At 36.2% G+C, this 22,680-nt stretch overlaps 1 protein-coding gene across 6 annotated transcripts in view; it reads right to left on the reverse strand.

Annotated features, from left to right (window-relative positions):
* Positions 1 to 1,466: 1,466 nt before the first annotated feature.
* LOC119260282 (UDP-glucuronosyltransferase 2A1) overlaps positions 1,467 to 22,680 on the reverse strand; it is a 42,155-nt gene continuing 20,941 nt past the window's right edge. For 2 of the 6 annotated variants that reach the window (XM_037529272.1, XM_037529267.1), the window contains 4 exons: positions 10,046 to 10,194; positions 5,791 to 5,878; positions 5,153 to 5,372; positions 1,471 to 1,750 (listed from right to left, as the gene is read on the reverse strand). In XM_037529272.1, coding sequence (XP_037385169.1) covers positions 1,471 to 1,750; positions 5,153 to 5,372; positions 5,791 to 5,878; positions 10,046 to 10,194 — 737 coding nt within the window. Of the gene's footprint in view, positions 1,751 to 5,152; positions 5,373 to 5,790; positions 5,879 to 7,167; positions 7,300 to 10,045; positions 10,195 to 13,545; positions 14,267 to 22,680 lie in introns of those variants that run through there. The other 4 variants (XM_037529269.1, XM_037529273.1, XM_037529271.1 and 1 more) reach the window with 4 other exon arrangements.

Here is a 22,680-nt window from a genome sequence, read left to right on the forward strand (position 1 = left end):
TCTCCACTCTGTCTCTGTGAATCCTCTCAGCCTCCACATCTCTCACCTACACCCCAGTTCTTCCATGCAAAAATAAAAAAAAAATAATATGAATCACCCTTTAAAAATACTAAAATGCAATAGATACATCTGTAAACTTCACACAAAAATATAGAATTTATTTCTATTTCATTAATGTACATATTTTTAAATTGGAAGTAATTGTTAATATAGCATACTGAAATTAATAAGAATTTCAAAATTGTCACAAAACCAATGGCTATCATTTATGTCTTCAATTATATATCAAATACTGAATTAAGACTCCAGTTAAGCATGACAGTAAGATTATAAGGGGTAAAGAAATCGCAATCTTTAATTCATTCATTAAATTATGAAAAACTGATTCAAAGATGAGCATTTATCTTTAATTAGTGTTTTGCATTTATAAATTTTTACTATATCATCTCCAGGGTGAAGCAGTTCTAATATCATATCTCCATGTCATAACAATTGACAATGAATTTAAGCTTATGTAAGATAGAGCTATAAAATAGAAATAAGATAGAGACAAAAATAATGCAATGATCTTAATGCCAAGTACATATTTGTTTTTACAGAAAACTAAGTCTTTGATTATAAACAGTGTTATTCTATTATAAGCATTAGTTATTTTTAAGTGTCTATTAACTGATGTTTAATTTTGTGGTTATTATGCTATTAATTAAAACTTAAATTATTAAAAATCTTTATCAATATTTCTTGTTATATCCTCTAAAATGATCGTTCACTTTAATATATTGCTGACATTCATTGTCGCTGGAAAAAAAAGGACTCAATCTATTTCTTTTATTTTCAGATAGTGCCCAGACAAGAAAGGGAACATAAGAATACTTTCTTGACTAGAGGTGGAATGTAGGTTATGATTATCTATGTGTTTAATGGGACTATGTGAACCTTTCCTAGTGTGATGTGCCATCATAGTTGTTATGTATTCAACTTTTGACCCTAGTAACATTAGGGCTTTTTATAATGAAAAGAATAAATCATCATTCTTATACAAATTTCCATGATGGTTCTCTGATTTGTATGTTCTAGGGGAATATCTGAATTTTATCCTACTATGTTCTCTATATCCATCAAACTCAGCTCATGTTTTGTGTATTCCAAGAATTCAACATACTGTCAATCAGCACATCACGTAATGTTAAAAATAAAGAAAAACTTATATAATGAATACAATAAGCATAAAATTATTAGTGTTCCTGTGTCATAAAAGTGAGAGGAATAGGGTAAAGCCATCTTGGAAAAGACAAAAGAGGAGAATGGGATAACCTTAGTAGTTAATGATATTGTTGAATTTCAGGCTTTATCTCAATGTTATGGTAGAGGAATTGGAAATTTGGGACAGAGTGAAATGTGTTTCCTAAAGTCATGGTAATAAAAATGAACAAGATTTCCTGTTCAGGTATTTACCAAATTGATAATGATCTACTCCCTCTTTTTCTTCTTTCCTGTTTTGCCAAATTTCTGATAAGTAAATAAGCAACATTTTGTGACCAAGAATATAGCAGTTGCCACACAGGCCAGCAGGAAACCAATCACATCCAAAGAGTGGTACTGGACCCAGTTGAGGTTATGGGAGGCTGGCCGCAGGTGCTTGGCTCCCTTATTACGCATGACAAACTCAATCCAGAAGACAGCTCGATCCAGAGGCTTCATTGGCTGATCGTGCTGTATTCTTGATAACCTCATTGCATTCTCTTTATAACTGGTAGGAAAAAACCATAGAAATTAGAGTTTTTTGTTTTTAGTAAAGGTAAACATATGATGCATATTTTCTATTTTACAAGTCAAAGCCCCTAGATGTGCTAAGGAAAATTTTAATTCTTGCTGTGACAAGAGCTGTGCTGGTTCCATAGCATTATAAGAATTGCAAAAGGGGGCCTTTCCGGTGGTGCAGCGGTTGAGAGTTAGGTTGCAAAGCTGCCCACAGCCTCTGCAGCACCAGTTCGATCCCCGACCTCTGCAGCGCCAGTTCGATCCCCGGCCACCTGGCAAGGGTCCCACATGGCACGCAGACCTCTCCTGCCCCCCGCTGCTCCCCTCAGCAGTGTACTTTGGTCCTGCCTTCTCTGCTCCCTGCTCTGGCTCTGGTGAATTCTCCAACCCTTCTGCGCTTCTGACTGTACCCAGTGCTTGTATATATATTTTAACAGTATGTGTTTCAGTGCAAATATATAAATAAGTGGAATAAATAATTTGCAAGTGTACAGTCTAATTTTTCCACGAAGGAATTTTGATATATTATGAAGAGTAGTTTCCAAGATTGTTCTAAGACAAAGACTGTGGATAACCCAATGTTGTATGAAAATACCCTTTAAAAAATTCCATAAGCATGGCCCTTAATGCCTGGCTAATTTTGATGACAGACGAAGGAAATGTGTACTCAAAATTAATGAGACATTTTTGCAATGTCTAAAATCTTGACACTGGGAAAATTCCTGCATTGTACACTGTAATTTTGTGTTTGTAATGCAAAGGACATTGTCTATATTGGCAATGTCAGGACTGTATAAACATACTAGGGTAATTTTAGAAATGGCAAGGGCATGGAATTTGACAAACACAGATTGTTCTTAAAGTAAACAGAAAGGAATTAGAGGCCGTAATCAATGTGGCATCAACATTAACAATAGTTTTAGAATAAATGGCTTTAATGATTTCTCAAATAACAATAAGTATAGGTGTATATTTGATGGTAAATTTTCTTTTGACATTTTTCAGCAGGTGAGCCAAAATCAGTATGTTTACTTTTTGTATTGTATTAGAAATAAAAGCTCCAACTTGAAACATAAATATAACAGAAAATGGCTTGTGAAAAGATATTCTATTGCAAGTAAGACATTGTTGGGAATGGGGAAGAAGAACTGCAGTCATCATTTTATAGTAAAGATGGTACTACATTCAATAGCAGAGATAATTTAGTGTGTGTGCTTGTGTGTATGTGGTGTGTACAGTGAAAAAGAATACTTATATCCTCTTCAATTGAGTTAAAATACAGGTAGAATCAAAGAGCAATTTTACATGGTTCATCCAAACACATTTTAGGCCAACTACAGTGTAAATAAAAGTCTATCACTCTAAATTATATTTTGATTCAAGTTTTTCTCCATTTATAAGATTTAAAATTGGAAATACATGTATACTTGATAGATAAACTTATACAGGTTAATCTAAATAAAAATGAAGTATGTTTTTCTATACATGAGTTAGAATAAGAAAGGGCTATGATCATTTTAAATCACTATTTTAGTATTTGCTGTATGTTAATGTTTTGTGGAATATATTATGAATAATTAAAGCCATTATGGTTTATGTAATTAAATATAATATTTTGTGTGCCTTAATTACTTTAAGAAATAAGAACAGGAAACACAAATACACATATATATGCAATGTACATGGTTCTCTTTTGGTCCCAGATAATTTCAGAGTTATTATTAAATTTAGGGTTAGCGATAAGCTTTTTTGAAATAAATACTTTCAGATATTTTCTTGCAAAGGTCTAAAAGTATTTATGATTCTATTTGCATCAATAATTTTTGAAACAGTTCTACAATTTAATGAGCATTCTGCAAAATGGAATAGTGCTTTTAAAAAATCACAGAACTTATCTATTCTAATATTTAGTAAAATAAACCAAATTATCAGCAAGTAGCAGCCTGATAACAGTTGAGACTGAGGCATCAAGGTTATCATATATGATAAGCAAAAGATTATAGTAAAGTTGGCTGTATCAGTTATCCAGCTCTTGAACTGAAAATATCTATAATAATTTGAAAGATCTGACTTAAACATGCATATTATTAAAGTCTTTTGATTGAAATGTGGATGGGAAGATAAAATGAGCAATCAGGGTTTTCTTTCTTTTTTTGTTTAAAGATTTATTTATTTATTTATACAAGCACTGGATACAGTCAAAAGCGCGGGAGGGTGAGAGGATTCACCAGAGCCAGAGCAGGGGACAGAACAGGCAGACGGACGAAATACACTGCTGAGGGGAGCAGTGGGCTTCGCAGGAGGTCTGTCGCACCATGTGGGACCCTCGCCGCTGGACAAGGACCGAACTGGCACTGCAGAGGCTGCGGGCAGCTTTGCAGGCCAGCGCTCAACCCACTGTGCCACCAGGGGAGGCCCTATCAGGGTTTTCTTTTAAGATGAATTTAAGGGAACTATTCAGCGCCTTCCCATTGGATCTGAATACAGTGCCCACCTTTGCCTAGAAAATCCTGTCACAATCGTTTGATGTATATGATTTTACAGACTAGTTTCAATTTAAAAAGCTGCACAAAATTCCATCTGAGTTTACTTTCTCCCATACAGTCTAAATTTTAGACTTTAGTAATATGGATGGAATGTTTTTATTATCCTTCAAGTTTACCTATGAATATTAATAACTAAATATGATATAACTGGGAAACAGTTTTAAATATAAGGAAGCTATACAAATTCAGGGAAAATATTGAGAGGCAAGATGAAAATCATGCTTAATAACAATTTTGGAATTGCTATTATTGGAATATTGACATAAACATGAAAATTACAGAATTAGAACATAATCAAGTAAAATATAATTAAAAAGGAGAATATTTGAACTGTAATAAAAAAGTAAGGGTTATGAATAAGAGTTTAAAAATCAGATTATAGAACAGTAAGAGGTAATAAAGGATACAGGTAAGCTGTTAAAGTAAATAATTAAAAATAACACTGTAAAGAATTAATAGATTAATTAAACACGCAGGAAATGCAGTAGATTAAGCCTTGTCAGGAAAATATCTCCTTAAAGTACAACCAGAAACCCATTGTTCACACGTAAGGTGATTATTGACATCTTGGGTTTAATTACTGCCATTCAATCTCTTTTTTTCTGCTTGGTTTATCTTTCTTTTGATTTTTTTTCCAAGTTTCTTTTGCCTTTTATTGTGCATGATTTTTCCCTGGTGTTTTTTCAGTTTAATCACTTCTAAGTGTTTCTACTCCAGATTTTTGTTTTGTGATTACCATGATGGTTGTATAAAATTTCTATATCTACAGTAGTACTTTTATGCTAGTTTTCTAGTATGATGGGCAACATAACCAACGGTAAGCTTTTAAAAGCAGCAGTACTTACGAAGGTACATTGATAACTGTACTCAAGGCATTGAGCAAATCTGCACTTGTCATTGTGTTTATGTTCACCTCCACTGCAGCTCCTTTGGCTTTCATATGAGCAATATTATCGGGCTGATCAGCAAACATGGGAACTCCCACCATAGGAACTCCATGATAAATAGCTTCATAGATGCCATTAGTGCCACCATGAGTGATGAAAGCTTTTGCTTTGGGATGACCTAGTTTGGGAAATGGGTGAGAGATGGGTGAGAATTTCATTATAGTGCATTAATAGAATTTCAGGGAAAAATAGGTTAATTCAATGAAGATAGTGGCATTTTCTACAAAAACTGAGCACATGGGGTACTGTTATTTCAGAAAAAAACTGTGATCTCAAGAAAAAGAGTAATTAACTTCCTCTGTATTGTCTGAAAGACTTTAATGAGGTGATATGTGAATTGAGATTGAAACCTGAGGGTCCTATGCAAAGGTGCTCTCTTGTGAATGCCAGTTCATTAACTCTGATTTAAAACTTTAAAGCTGGAAGTAAAAAGTGAAAATTTCAAGTTATTAAATAGTTACCAAATATGTTTGCTGTTAAAATAGTTACTTAACTTTTCCATCATCCAATTGTACAGCTTTTTTGCCCTATCTTACCAAGAAGATCATTCTGGGGTATCCAATCATAGAGCCGAGTATTGGCTCCTAATGTGGCAGGTTTCTTTCCTTTGTATCTCCATAAAATCTGTGGAAGACAATACTTTAATTTTGCAAGTAAAACACAAAATTAAGGCATTTCAAGACTGTAGAGTTATTTGTGAATCACGTACCCCACACTACTATATATGATAGTTGAGAAAAATATTTGCAAACACTGAAAGATATAATAGGAATATTCACATCTACATTTTTCAAGAGTTTGTAGTAATAGTCAATGAAGATAGTATTACGATTTTGGCATTTATCATTTAAATGCATTTGGGAGTTGATTGGAAGTGAAGAAATGGAAAATAAAGAGTACTCATTTGTCAATCAGTGTATGGGAGTACAAAAGCTTTAAAATAAACATGAATATTATTTAAATGTATTTATATAACTAGACTATTATAGCTTTCATGTTCTAAATATTTCTTTCAAAAATATAATTAAATTTGCTTTAAGGGAGGATGAGATAGGGAGTTTGCTTATATCTCACTATTTAATGACGGAAATCATTAGGATGTTAAGCTTATGTTACATTTTTTTTTTCTTTTGGGGAATGCTGTATGAAAAATTCCACAATAAATACTATCAGATTGTGAACTTTTTAACAAAAAGTTTATATATGAAAATCCAAAGTTTTACCAGGTCTAACTAGCACACTTTACCTTTGTAGAGTTTCGTGTACCTTAACTAATATGCAAATATAAAGAATCCTAGGCTATCTCATAACTAGAAGTATATAAAATATAGAAATCATGAACTGTAATGATAATAAAATTAAAGTTAATGATTACCATAAATTAGAAAATACATAGTTTGGCAAAAAAATAATAGGGTTTTTATTTTTAAATGTAGAAAATGCACTTCAGAAAGATTTTGCTTCTACTTTTAAACCAAATGCACTTTAATAGAGGCTTAATAAAAATAGAAACATAATGCATCTTCTTGAGCATGGTTCCTCTCTAATCTTTCTCTCATTTTCTGGACTTTGGAGCTAATGTACTTGAGAACTTTTGGGAGTGAGTGATCAGTATGGGTCACAATACAGCAACTAGTAAAATGTTATTAGGATCTTGATATTTTTATCTCTATTTCATTGAAAATAAATGATTTAATAAAAATAGGGATTTCCACATTCATGCAAAGGTCCAATTGGCTAACAATCAAATGTGCCCCAATATACTATTTTAATGTTTTGAGAAATTTTTACTTAGAGGTGGTGCCTATTATGCTCAGTATATAATGAATTTCAAATGTGATATGGAAAGAGTACTATTGCCTATACTTTCCCTTTAACTAACAAAGTAACTTCTCATCAGAGGTTGTACTGACCTTCTGTGGAATCTGGGCAAGGGCAGAAGCAATAAGATTGGCTTTTTCTTCTGTGAGGTTTTTGACCATTGATCCCAGAGAAAACACCACAATGCCATCTTCACCTGAACTTTGTGCAAATTCTTCCATTTCCTATAGAGATAAAAATTTTTATTATAAAAATGCAGGATCACAGAGAAAAAAAGTGTCCATTGAAAGAAAGTGTCAGAAACATCGCTACACTGGGTCTGTCCTTTTCCAACACAGAACAATCTAGTTTATATAGAGAAAATGTATTTCTGAAAATGATAGCTTAACTCTATAATGAGAGTACAAATAAAAGCATGGAAACAAATGATGAATAGGAAATAAAAGACAGTTCTCATGATAGATGGAGCTATTACTCTGAAGGTTTAATTTTACGAACAAATAAAGATGTTTGTAAAGTCATAAAAACTTTCCTTTGAAGCAGTCCTAAAAGGGATTCTGAGTTTGGGCTTTTAAAATTTTTAACGTGCCAATTTACACCAATAAATTATCAGTAAATTGAATGAACTTCCTGTTAGGCATTCAAGATATTTTCTCATGTTTATTTTTTTTTCCTTGATTAGCTGACCAAAAATTAATTTTTAGGAAAGGGATATGCAGTAATATGTATTAAAAGGTGGTAGCATATTTAAATTCCTGCTAGAGTTGATAACATTTATGAGAGAATTCTTCTCTGTCTTGCTACAAGAGTGTGACAATAGCTGCATGCCCATAATATGTAAAATAAATATTTCCCTGAAAATATACTTTTCTGGTCATCACTTACAGTTGTGCAAGTTGGGCACAGCAAAGTCTGGGATAAATGTCTTTTATATCACAATCTATGTGAGTATCACCTTCTAGAGATGTGTCACACGTTCCCCATGGAACTATTTGTAACTACAAAAAGTGATTGCTCTTGCAATCACGATGTTTCTTAATCTAAGGGTAACAAAATTACTATGGGACGGATGATGCTGTTAATGAAAATAGACTTGTTTTTATTTTTTATCATTTTGAAGGGCTAGAAACATGTTTTTCCCCTCAAATTTTATTAATTTGTCAGTCATTTACATAATGGTATAATTTTAGAAGTACAACTTTACAATTCCCCATCCTAAATATATGGTGATTGAATAACCCCCCCCCACACACACACCTACATAAATTTACACATATGCATATATGTATATATAAAATATTACAAAGGTACATGTTTGATATGGATTCTAAATTGTCCCATTTCCTTTTCATTTTGTTAATTCTTTCATCAGATATATAAGCCATAATTGGTTTTTATATCACTGAAGTGCCTCTATTAATAGTTGAATTTGGAAGTGGAATACTATCTGAGACATTTCTGTGAATTTGTGTGTGTGTGTAAAAAAATGGGGTGGGAAAATCAACATAATGATGTGACAAATATTATCCAGTAAATCATTGAACATATTGTGATCATTTCTTCACCTTAATTTAGTTATTGTCTCATTATCTCCTGTAATAATACAAAATAGCTTTTGACTATAGCTATAACTTAATTAATTAAAGAGTGTATTCAGGGGCCTCCCTTGGTGGTGCAGCAGTTGAGCACTGGACTGCGAAGCTGCACGCAGCCTCTGCAGCACCAGTTCAACTCCCTGGCCACTGGTGAGGGTCCCACATGGCGCACAGACTTCTCCTGCCGCACCCGTGGCTCCCCTCAGCAATGTATTTCGTCAGTCTGTCTGTTCTGTTCCCCACTCTGGCTCTGGTGAATTCTCTCACCCTCCAGCTCTTCTGACTGTACCCAGTGCTTGCATAAATAAATAAATCTTTATAAAAAAAAAAGGAGAGAGTGTCCAAAAAAAAAAAAAAAAGAGTGTATTCAGAATACTGAGATAAAATTTTAAACTTAAAAAATCATCTTACCCAATACAAAAATCAAGAACTCTCCTAAGAGCACCATTTAATAGGCAATCTTCTACAGAGATTATGCTCATAACCCTACAACCCAAGCAGATGAATCTGTCTCCTTACTCCCTGTCCACGAAGATAGTTGACACCATATTTATTATTCTTTATTGACCCTCAATATATTTTTCTCCAAACATTTTTGAATGTCAATATTTATTATTGATGAATTTAAAATGTGGTATGCAATTTTCTTTTTCACTCCACAAATCCTGACATCATAGCAATAAAGAACCAATAATGTCTCTAGGTTCAATGACGTCTACCTTATGTTGATGACTCTCAATGTATTTCAAGTGACCTCTGCTGAGACTTAGACTTTGTATCATCCAAGTGATTTTTAGAAATATCCACCTGAAAATTCCTTTGGTTAAGTGAAGTGAATAGGTCCAAAAGCAACTCATCATTGTCATTTCAAAAAAGTTTTTTTTTTTTTTATCAGTTGCTACCTGGATAGTAAAATTCATCACTATCCAACATGCCCTACCTGATTCCATATTTTTCATTAACACTTATTTCCTTTTACTGACCAAGTGTCAGTAAAAGCCTCTGTAATCTACCCAAAAGTTTTCATAAAAGCAACTTTAACACTCAAGCAATCATGTAATGTAAATGAAATTCACTTAATGTTCCCTCTCATGGCTCAGCATGTTCATTAGGAAGACTACAGTAATCTTCCTAGAGCTTTCCAAATGATTGACATGCTGATATTTTTTTTTTTATCATGCCTCGTGAGTCACTTCATTCTTTACCTTAAATATCAAAGAAAGGTCCAAAGAGAAGTGATATAATTTATAAGAGACACTTATGTCTTGGAAAATCTATTTGGATAAGAAAACTTATGATATTCAGTAGCATATCTCTCTTATTGAGGCAGTAACCATTACAGGAAAATTAGAATTCCTTTTCATGGGTACATTACCTTAGGTAATGGTTTTGCAGGTTTACAATGCAATCCTCCTACAAACTCAAAATTAGGTAAATATGGACGAGGAAATTCAAAATCCCAGTATGTTCGCATTAGCCAAATTTCTGCTTTCCCCATTGTCTCACACAACGTAGTAGGTCTTCCTGGAGAAAATGAAGAAAGTGTGGTGGAGATTATTAGCATATATGTTTACTGAGGGAAAAAATGTACCAGTAATTTTCCAATAAGCTATCAAGGAAAAAAAAAAGTAGACCCTATGAATTACTTATCACATCTAGATGTTTAAAAGAAGGGGAGGAGGCTCCCTGGTGGCACAAGGGGTTAAGCGCAGCGCCATGAAGCTGTCTGCAGCCTTGAAGCTGTCTGCAATCTCTGCAGTGCGAGTTCCATCACCCGGCCCACCAGGGAGCTACCCACATGGTGCAGCAGACCTCTCCTGACTTGCCTGCTGCTCCCCTCAACAATGTATTTTAGTCAGTCTGCTTGTTCTGTTCCCCGCTCTGTCTCTGGTGAATCCTCTCACCTCCTGCACCTATGGCCTGTACCCCAGTTCTTCTATACATAAATAAATAAATACATCTTTTAAAAAAATAAAATAAAAGAAGGGGGAATTAGAGAAGGAAGGAAGGAGAGAAGGAAGCAATGAAGGTAAGAGGAGGGAGTGAAGGAGAATGGGAAGGAAGATGAGAAGATAGGAAGCTGGGCAGATAGTAGGAAAAAAAGAGGATGTTTGGGTAGCGAAAGAACAGTTACATGTAACCGTACTTTCACAAGAGTAAATTCGATCAAAAATTTTATAACTTCATTGGCCTCCCTGGTGGCTCAGGGGGGTTAAGACACAACCTATGAAGCTACTCGCAGCCACTGCAGCACAGGTTCGCTCCCCAGCCAGGGAGCTACGCACATGGTAGAGCAGACGTCTCCTGACTCACACACTGCTCCCCTCAGCAGTGTATCAGTCAGTCTGCCTGTTCTGTTCCCCAATCTGTCTCTGGTGAATCCTCTCACCACCCCTCCCCACCCTCCACACCTCTGGCCTGTACCCCAGTTCTTGTATGCACAAATAAATAAATCTTTAAAAAAATGTATAACTCCAAGAAATGATGAATTTAATACTCATTGTTTCTTTCCAATAAAATGGTAAATTAAAGATTAGCCCCATAATATCAGCACAACATAACCTTTCATTGGTTTTCTAATTTCTAGTCTATTGTCCATTCCATTTTTTATTGTCTTTGCTTCATTTATAATGTTTAAGAATGCCACCAATATCAGTTAACTTATCTTCCTGAGTCAAATCCCATCATGTCAATTGGTTTGCCATTATTTTATCAGAGAAATTTACTGAGTAATTTAAATATAACTTCCTTTGGAAGGTGACATACAATAAGCATCACCAGTATCACACACAAATTTTAGTGCTATCTTTAAATGATATTTTTGTAAGGGACATATTGTAATTATTAGTTTTAGGAAATTTATGGAGAAGAAAAGTATTTATGCATGAGTAAGTCAACCATTTTTCACATAGAGAAAATGTTTTATATTTTAGTAAAAAAATTTCAAGTAATAATTCTTCTTCCCCAAGAATGTGGTGCACTTTTTTTACAAATGATGAACCTACATTGACACACCACAATCACCACTCAAAGTTCAGCTTACGTTAGCACTATCTCCTGGTGTTGCAAATTTTATGGGTTTAAACAAACGTACATGGACATGTATTTATCATGTATCATAACAGAATATTTTCACTGCACTATATAACCTCTGTGTTCTGCCAATTCATTCCTTCCCCTCATCTCACCTTTTCACAACCATTAGTTTTTTGTTGTTTCCATAGTTTGATATATTTATTTCATAATGAGATTTCTTATGTAACATGTTGCAATTCTAAAATTAAGGATCTAAGTGATAAAAGACATAATTCTATGAGTGTAGGAAGGCTTTGAAAATGTAACAAAGATCAAGATTCTGAGAGAGAATTGATCTTTGGTCTCAGGATCTTGATCTTTATTGTATTTTCAATCTTTGTTACACGGCTAGATGACTGTAAGGAAAGGGAAACCATGGGCATATACATCTTTTTCTCTTGGAGCAAAAAAGCTATAAACTGCATCCCAACATCATATTCACTGATCTCCTTTTTTAGAAATAAAAATGTTCACATCCAATCATTGACATGCTGTTTCTGGCTCTTTCTAACTACCACAGCAAAGTTGAGTAGTGGCAGCAGAGAATATATGACTCAGAAAAGCTTAAAATATTAACTATCTGACACTTTACAGGAAAAATTTCTTGACTTCTGGCTTAAACTTAAAAATTTAACTTACAAAAAGGCATAAAGTCTCTTACCTACACTGACATAAAAAAGCGTGATGTTACTTTACAATTATAATTTTCATATTTTAGTAATGACATTTCTGACATGATACCTAGTAAGAGGATATCGAGTCCTAGTAGTAAAATAAACTTAATCCTCTAAGTTCAGATGCTAATTGGGTTCCTCTTCTTATGTTCTTTTTTAATTCAATTTATTTACTTTATTGTTTTGATCTACTTATAGACTGTTATTTCCTTTCTTTCTAATTCCATTAGTTAAATCTTTCAATATGATGGTAATCTGAAGTTTCATTAAAAATATATGAGAGAGGTAAGAATGGCAGGTACTCTGGTTCCAAAGAAGAATCACGACTCTCAGAAATTATAGAGCAAAAAATCCAAATAAAGTATATGTTAAATTCAATCCTATTGTTAATATAGCTCAGATTTCAATTTATTATTTCAGTTTATTACTTAAGTCAGGGAAAGAGATTATTTTACTCTTACAACAAATATTATTCTTAATTTTAAACAAGAAGAGTTGAGGTTCTCCCTGGTGGCTCAAGGGGTTAAGCACCACACTATGAAGCAATCCACAGCCTCTGCAGCACGAGTTTAATCCCTGGCCAGCCAGGGAGCAACCCACATGGCACAGCAGACCTCTCATGTCTCCCCACTGCTCCCCTCAGCAGTGTACTTCAGCCAATCTGCCTGTTCTGTTCCCTGCTCTGTTTCAGGTGAAACCTCTCACCCCTGCTTCTCTGGCCTGTACCCCAGCTCTTGTATGCATAAATAAATAAATCTTAAAAAAAAAAAGAGGTGAAACCTCCACTGTGAAAATCCAGTATTATTTGTCATATCTTACGTCCAACCAAAAATACAACTTTCACAGACTTAACATAAGTGTGTTTTATATTTTGTTTTGTTTTACTATCAATCTATTAAATATCAACTTGCCTTCTAAATGGTTAGGTGACTGTAAGGAAAGAGAAACCATGAGAGTATACATCTAGCCTTCCCTTTCTAATTAATTATTGATTACAGTACATTGTTATCACTTGGAGAGTGTTACTTGGAAATCAAAATTTTAGAAATATTTCTCTTTCATGTTTTATTAAATCTCCTAAATTTCTTTTAATAATTAATTCATAATGAAAAGCAAGGTCTCTTACCTAATGCTTCACTGAAAAGCTGGTCCCAAGGTCGATTATTTTGGAACATGAAGATGTCAAACATAGTTGAAAGCACAATATTTTTTACCCTTTCCAGAAAGGTCATTCTGTCCAGTAGTCCCCCCATAGCAACAGGTACATAGGAAGGTGGAACTGGAAGTTTTCCACAGTGTTTCTCCATAACATCACCCATAGATTGTCTTAGTGTATACACAAAAGGGACAGCCAGCAACTCAGCTATCAACTCTCCGCAGGGGATTACAGGATCTATAAGCATCACATCATAGTTGGTTTCCTGGAGTTTCCTCATCATTGTCTGGTTGTAGACTATACTCTCGCACAGAACTGTAGTAGTTTCAGTTACTTTAAGGATGAATTGATGCAGCTTTAGTGCTGATTGCCAGCGTGATAATTGTGGCATGATTTGAGTAGATAGATCCAAAAATTCTTTCATCGTATTTAAACTTAGCTCTCTGTCAAGTGAAGAATGGATTACCTGGAAGTTCAGTGAGGATGGCTTGCTGTAGTCAATGTTGAAAGTGTGTGTAGGAACCAGCACAGTTACCTCATGACCTCTCTCTGTGAGTTCCTCCAGAATAGTCTTTATATTAAGCCAATGGCTCATGTCACAAGGCCACACCAGGACCTTCCCACAGAATCCATAGCCAATGCAGCAAAACTGCAGCAGCAGAATTGTCAAAATCCATTTCTCCTTCACCATGACAGCAGCTTCCTCACACACTGCTGTGCAGAGGTTAATTGCCTGACACTGAAGTGAAGTGGCAATATAAAGTTAAAAATTAATTTCTAGCATGATGAACTCACATGAAATTTCAAAGAACTTCATCAATGGTGATGACTTTGCAAAGTACTATCTGACAATTCTATGGGCAGAGATTTGAAATATTTAAATAGTTTCAAGTAAATGGTTGCAGTATTACAGGAGCTTTATTTTAAATATGTTAAAATAGACAAAAAAGCACATATTCTAAATGACTTCGTAAATAATGTGAGATTTCTAATGAGATACTAATTAAACCCATAAATACTTTCACCTCAAGGGAGGGGTAAAATATAGAATTATAAATTAGTGTCCTATCATCCATCCATATTTCAGTACAATTCCAATTTCTCTCCAATAATTTCATATTTCATACAATCAGCAAGCAGTTTTTAGCACCTAATATATGCCAGATTCTATATTATGCACAGGACATAATAATTCACATAGAGACAAGATACAGTTGTAATTCAAATGAGTTCACCAATTATTGGGGAAAATAGGTCATTTAAGTAATTTAAGGCAATGTAAAGGCAATGTAGAGGAGATGGATCTTCATTGGTAAGGATGAATTGAGGAGGGGCAAACTCCAGGAAAGAATTGCTTAAAAGCATATGATAAAATACTGTTTTAAGTAAGTCCTTAAGAGTGGCATTTAGCAGACTTTTAAGGAGCAGTATTTTTTTTTCCTTAAGAACTGGGGTACAGGCCAGATGTGTGGGAGGTGAGAAGATTCACAAGAGATAGAATGGGGAACAGAACAGGCAGACTGACCGAAATACACTGCTGAAGGGAGGAGTGGGCTAGCCAAGAGAGGTGTGCCGTGCCATGTGGGTTGCTCCCTGGCCAGCCGGGCTCAAACCCACACTGCAGAGGCTGCGGGCAGCTGCACAGCACTGGGCTCAACCGCCTGCACCACCAGGGAGGCCCTAAGAAGTGATATTTAAGTTACAGTGAGAATATTATTGTATCTGTATTTTAAAAAGTATGACAGTTATATCAAGGGTTATATTCAGTGAAAAATTATATTCACAGCCACTCTCTGTTTGGGGGCAAAAAAATCAAATGTCATTTGTGGCAACATGGATGGAGCTGGAAAGGATTATGCTAAGTGAAATAAGTCAGAAAGAAAAAGATAAATATTGGATGGTTTCACTTATATGTGGAATATAGAGAAACTGAACAAAGGGTCAGGTAGAAGTCAAAACTAGCAAGCTAATTATAGATAAGAGGCATACAGCAGGAGGTCGACAAGAGGGGTCAAAACAGGGGACTGTGGTGATTGGTCTTAGGTGCTATAGTGGTGGGAAAACTATGGGGACTATACCTGAGGGGGGGGAATCAAATACTGTACAAAAAAATGAACAACGATCGATAAAAGAATATAAATAAATAATTAAAAACTATATTCAATTCAATAATTTAAGAAGACATTTTATTGAAAATTAAATCATTTTTAAGTTTTCCTGTTTTGCTGAAAAGAAGACCCAGAATAGATTTGTTTACACGCTAGAAAGATAAATTTATGATAAGGAATTAGAGTTGCACTTATGTAATTAATTATATAATTAAACTTTAATTTCTGGCTGTAGCTTGTTTAAAATTGAAGCCAAAAGGTCAGAAAAATAAACCCAGAACAGGCCCATCTATCTATCAGAAGAAAACTGGGGTAACATTATAATCTCAAAGGATAATGTCCTATTATAGAGGCTAAATAACCCAGAAGTGATAAGAAAACAAGACTGATACATTTATTTATTCACTCTGACAAAGTTCATGATATGCTATTAACAGCTTAAAACCAAGAGAGAGCAATGATATATATAAATGCAACTCAGAAATTGACCTAAAAATATGTTATTAGAGAAAATATATCTAAGTTATTTTATTGTATGAGAAAACCAAGGAAGAGTTTAGGTGTGTAGTATTAATTTGCATAAATTGCTAAACATAAGCATATTTTTATTTATGTCAAATGGAAACATTTAAAATTCTGGTTAAGGGAGGGGAGGAGCAACATGGCGGCGAGGAGACGCTGCGAGTAAGATCTTCCATTAAAAAAAAGTTAATAGGGAGGAAAAGCGGCAGTTCTCAGTGAGAACTGGGACACGGAAGATAAACGGACGACTCCAGCAAACTACCGGAAAAAGAAAGTAGCCATAAAAGAGGACTAGAAGGGAGGAAAGTGCAGAACCCTGCTCCCCTCCCCCACCCACAAAGTCGGCACTCTCCGACCAACAGAATGGAGGAAAAAAACAAACTAAAACGACCAACAAGAACAAACTACGCATCAAGTGGGACTGTGAGTGGAAAGGAACTATTTCAGCCACCACACCCCGTGAACGGGAGCTGTGGAGAACCCTGCAGGATTTGCCGCTGAGGTGAGCGAACGGCTCCGGGCGCCATTAGAGAACAACAGAGACTCTGGAGACCTGCACACAGCCCCGGGCCAGCCGGTAAGCTTGCGCGGAAAAGCGGCACACGTGAAAAGCAAATGCAGATCGCAGCTGCCCAGGTACCCGTGCCTGCGACCTAGGCTAGCGGGGAGATGCGCAGGGGCCCTCACTGAGGTGAAAGTCCCTCACTGAGTAATCAGAAACCAGGCGCCCGAACATGGGAGAGGGGTACAAAAGGCGCCATTCCTGCGGCCACCGAACTGGGCTACAGCCTGCGTCCTGGACCTGAGGGCTTTGGAACTGAGACCTGGGGCATGAAATTCAGGGCATGGGTCCTCCACGTCGGTGGGGCACAAGGCAGACACAGCACCCCAAAGCCGTTGAAGTTTTCCCTATCATTCCCACTCTGTTCCCTGTCCCACGGGGTGAAAAAAAACAGCTCCCCAAGAACAATAGGAGAGATCTTTGGCGCCACCTAGTGACCAGAAAAAAAAGTCACTAACACCCCATAGAACAGGGACCTTTCTTCAGGTAAAGGACTGCTTGAAACTGGCAGAAGGCTCCTTGAGGAGCCCATGGCCATTTGGAAGATAGCCCACCCCAGGTCCCTTCAGACCAGCAGTCTGAGCCCACAGGGAGAGCAGGCACCCAGGGCCGGGGCAGACTGGGTGCGCAGAAGAGTGTGCCTGAGACCGGACGCGCAGGGTGTGCGTCTCGCATCGCCATTTTAGAACAGGGACATTTCTTCAGTAAAGACTGCCAGCAGAAGGCTCCCTCAGCAGCCAGAGGTGAGCGGGGAAGCTTGACCACGCCAGGCCCCTTTTGGCCTGCATTCCAAACCCAGAGGGAGAGTGGGAATCCACCGCCGGGGTAGACCAAGCGCACAGGGGAGTGTGTCCCAATATCGGCATTTTAGAACAGGGACCTTTCTTCAGTAAAGACTGCTTGAAACTGACAGATGGCTCCTGGAGGAGCCAGAGGGGAGTGGAGAAGCTCACCCAAGATGCCGGCCAGTCCCAGCAACACAGTGTCCCAATGCATACTACAAATTAGAAAATAGACAGTAGGGAGTAGAAGAACCACATGCAACCTAACAACTCCTCAGGAAAAAAGCACACCACAAAAAGAAAACCACCCCCTAGATTGCAATGACAGTAACTTGGAAGAACTTCTGAGCCTTCCAGAAAGAGAATTTAAAATTGCTGTGATTAAAAAAAATGACAGAACTCATAAAGGAAAACAATGATCAGAAGAAGGAAATTGAGTCCCTAAAGAGGGAAAACAATGGTCAGAATGAAATTGAGTCCCTAAAGAAGGAAGCAAAAGAAACGCAGGAGATCAAAGAATTAATGGAGGAACTAAAGAACTCTGGGAAAAGCAATGAAAGCAGAATAGATGAAATGAAATAACGAATAAGTACTCTTGAAGACACAGAAATAAAAAGAACCAAAACAGAAAAGGAAAGAGAAGTACGAAGGAAAAAGAACGAAGAAAGACTTCGGAAACTACCTGACTCCATGAGGAAAGGAAATATAAGAGTTATAGGGAATACCAGAAGGAGAGGAGAGAGATGTAGGAACAGAGAAAATATTCAAAGACATAATAAAAGAGAACTTCCCAAATGCGAAGAAGGAGCTGAAAATTGATATACAAGAAGCAAGAAGAACACCAAACTTCCACGACGAAAGGAAAAATACAGCAAGACACATAATAGTAAAGCTCCCAAGAATCCAGGACAAGGAAAAAATAATGAAGCTGACAAGAGGGAAGAAACAGATAACATTCAAAGGAAAACCAATCAGGCTGACATCAGACTTCTCTGAAGAAACACTACGGGCAAGGAAAGAGTGGAGGGACATAGTCAACAGACTCCAAGAAAACAGATGCCAACCAAGAATACTCTATCCCGCAAAGCTCTCCTTCCTCTATGAAGAAAGAATAAGGACCTTCCGAGACAAACAGAAACTCTGGAATTTCATTACGACTAAACCCCCACTCCAAAAAATACTACAAGGAGTCCTAAAGCCAGAACCTCAGAGGGAAGAATAACAGTGAAAGAAGGCAAAAGAAAAAAGTTATTAAAAGAATAAATAAATAAAATCAAAGGAAAGACAAACACAATGGCAAATACAGATGCTAACATATCAATATTAACTCTAAATATAAATGGACTAAACTCTTCAATAAAAAGACACAGAGTTGCAGCCTGGATTAAGAAACAAAACCCAACCTTTTGCTGTCTCCAGGAAACACTTTTAGCTACAAAAGATAAAATCAGATTCAAAGTTAAAGGATGGAAAACAATCCTACATGCAAATGGACCAAAAAAGAAAGCAGGAACAGCTATACTTATATCAGATAAAACAGATTTCAAACTCAAAAAGATAAAAAGAGACCCCAACGGCAACTACATAATGATCAAGGGGACAATACTTCAAGAAGAAATAACACTCATTAACATATACTCACCAAATGAAGAAGCACCAAAATATATCAGACAACTGTTGTCATCTCTGAAAACAGACATCAGAGAAAACACATACTTAGTGGGAGACTTCAACACACCACTATCAAAAATGGATAGATAAACAAGACAAAAAATAAGTAAAGAAACTAAAGCTCTAAATAAGGACCTAGAGCATTTGGGCTTAACAGACATCTATAGAACACTAAACCCAAAAAAAACGGAGTACACATTTTTCTAAAGCACACACGGATCATTCTCCAGGATCGATCACATACTGGGGCACAAGACAAACATCAACAGCATCAACAGATACACCAAGATTGAAATCATACCAACCATCTTTTCTGACCATGAAGGCATCAAACTAGAAATAAACCATAAAAAGAAGGCAAGGGACTCTCCTACCTCATGGAGATTAAAAACCACACTACTGGAAGACCACTGGACTAATGAGGAGATCAAAGAAGAAATTAAAAAATTCTTTGAATTGAATGACAAGGAGGACACCAATATCCTAAATGTATGGGATGCAGCAAAAGCAGTAATAAGAGGAAAATATATAGCAGTAGAAGCTCACATCAAGAAACAAGAAAGAACTCAAAGAACAACCTAATCTCGAAGCTCAAAGATCTAGAAAAAGAACAACAAAAAAACCCCAAAACCAGTAGAAGAAAAGAAATAATAAATACCAAAGCAGAAATAAATGAAATTGAAACTAAAAAAACAATCCAAAAGATCAATGAAACCAAGAGCTGGTTCTTCGAAAAAATCAATAAAATAAACAAACCCCTAGCAAGGCTCACAAAGGAAAAAAGGGAGAAAGCACAAATAAACAGGATCATAAATGAAAGAGGAGAAATCACAACCGACACAGCAGAAATCAAAAGAATAATCAGTAACTACTATGAACAGTTATATGGAAACAAGTTCAACAATCTAGAGGAGATGGACAAATTCCTACAACTCTACAATCACCCCAAGCTAGATAAAGAAGAAATAGAACACCTAAACAGACCAATTACAAGCAGCAAAATTGAAATGGTAAAAAAACCTCCCCAAAAACAAAAGCCCAGGACCTGATGGATTTACAAATGAATTCTACCAAACATTCAGAGACAAATTAGTGCCTATCCTTCACAAATTCTTCCAAAAAATTGAGAAGGAAGGGACAATACCAAACACGTTCTATGAAGCCAACATTATACTAATACAAAAACCAAACAAGGACAACACAAAGAAGGAAAACTACAGGCCAATCTCCCTAATGAACACTGATGCAAAAATCCTCAATAAAATTTTAGCTATCAGAATCCAACAATGTATCCATAAGATAATTCACACAACCAAGTAGGATTCATTCCAGGGACACAAGGATGGTTTAACATCCGAAAATCAATCAACATTATCCAACACATCAACAAAAAGAAATATAAAAAACATATGATGGGCCTCCCCGGTGGCGCAGTGGTTGAGCGCTGGGTTGCGAAGCAGCCCGCAGCCTCTACACCGCCAGTTTGATCCCCGGCTGCTCCCCGGCCACCGGAGGAGGGTCCCACATGGCGCGCAGACCTCTCCTGCCGCCCGCTGCTCCCCTCAGCAGTGTACTTCGGTCCTTCTGCCTGCTCTGCTCCCCACTCTGGCTCTGGTGAATTCTCTCACCCTCCCGCGCTTCTGACTGTACCCAGTGCATGTATAAATAAATAAATAAATCTTTAAAAAAAAACATATGATAATATCAATAGATGCTGAGAAAGCTTTCGACAAAGTGCAACACCCATTCATGATAAAAGCCCTTGAAATTCTTGGGATACAAGGAACATACCTCAACATCATAAAGGCCATATGTGACAAGCCAACAGCCAGTATCATTCTCAGTGGTGAAAAGCTGAAAGCAATTCCATTAAGATCTGGAACAAGACAAGGATGTCCACTCTCACCACTGCTTTTCAATATAATACTGGAAGTCCTAGCCAGAGCAATAAGACAAGAGAAAGACATACAAGGAATCCAAATAGGAAAAGAAGAACTCAAACTATCACTATTTGCAGATGATATGATAATATACGTAGAGAACACCAAAAAATCCACAGAAAAACTAATTCAACTCATCAATCAGTTCAGTAAAGTGGCAGGATACAAAATCAACATGCAAAAGTCAGTAGCCTTCCTATACACAAACAATAAATCTGAAGAAGAAAAAATAAAAAAAAACCATCCCTTTTATTTTCGAAACAAAATAAAATCAAATATTTGGGAATAAATCTAACAAAAGAGATAAAGGACCTATACATAGAAAACTATAAAACCCTGTTAAAAGAAATAGAGGAAGACACAAAGAAATGGAAAGACATCCCCTGCTCATCCTCTGGAAGAATAAACATTATTAAAATGGCCTTCCTACCAAAAGCAATATACAGATTCAATGCTATTTCAATCAAAATTTCAATGTCATTCTTCAAAGAAATAGAACAATTATTGATGAAATTCATATGGAATCACAAAAAACCCCAAATAGCCAAAGCTCTCCTGAAAAAAAAAAGAAGGGAATGGAGGCATCACACTACCAGACTTCAAACTATACTACAAAGCCATGATCATCAAAACAACTGCATGGTATTGGAACAAGAACAGACACACAGACCAATGGAATCAAATAGAAAATCCAGAAATAAACCCACAGGTTTATGATCAACTAATCTTTGACAAAGGAGCAAAGACTATGCATTGGAACAAAGAAAGTTTGTTCAATAAATGGTGCTGGGAAAACTGGGTCGCTACATGCAAAAGAATGAAGCTTGACCACTACCTCACACCATACACAAAAATCAACTCAAAATGGATTAAAGAACTAGACATAAGACCCGAAAAAATAAAATATATAGAAGGAAATATAGGCAAAACACTACGTGATATTCACATCAAAGACATCTTTACAGACACATCACCCAAAGCAGTGATAGTGAAGGCAAAGATAAACAACTAAAACTACATCAAATTAAAGAGCTTCTGCACAGCAAAAGAGACAATAACAAAAACAAAGAGAAACCCCACCAACTGGGAGAACATTTTTGCACACAACACTAATGATAAAGGACTGATCACAAAAATCTGCAAAGAGCTGATGAGACTCAACAACAACGAAGAAAATAATCCAGTCAAAAAATGGGCAGAAGTGCTAATAAGAACTTCTCTGAAGAGGAAATGCAAATGGCCAACTGGCATATGAAAAAATGTTCAACATCACTTGTCATCAGGGAAATGCAAATCAAAACTACCATGAGATACCATCTTACACCTGTGAGAATGGCCCATATTAAAAAAACTAGCAACAACAAATGTTGGCAAGGGTGTGGAGAAAAAGGAACTCTTCTGCACTGTTGGTGGGAGTGCAAACTGGTCCAACCACTATGGAGAGCTGTGTGGAGATTTCTGGACCTACTAAACATAGAGCTTCCATATGATCCAGCAATTCCACTCCTAGGCATTTACCC

This window comes from Talpa occidentalis, unplaced genomic scaffold (genome assembly GCF_014898055.3).
Source record: "Talpa occidentalis isolate TD23 unplaced genomic scaffold, MPIMG_talOcc4v2.1 talOcc4.6, whole genome shotgun sequence".
Taxonomy (NCBI): Eukaryota; Metazoa; Chordata; class Mammalia; order Eulipotyphla; family Talpidae; genus Talpa; species Talpa occidentalis.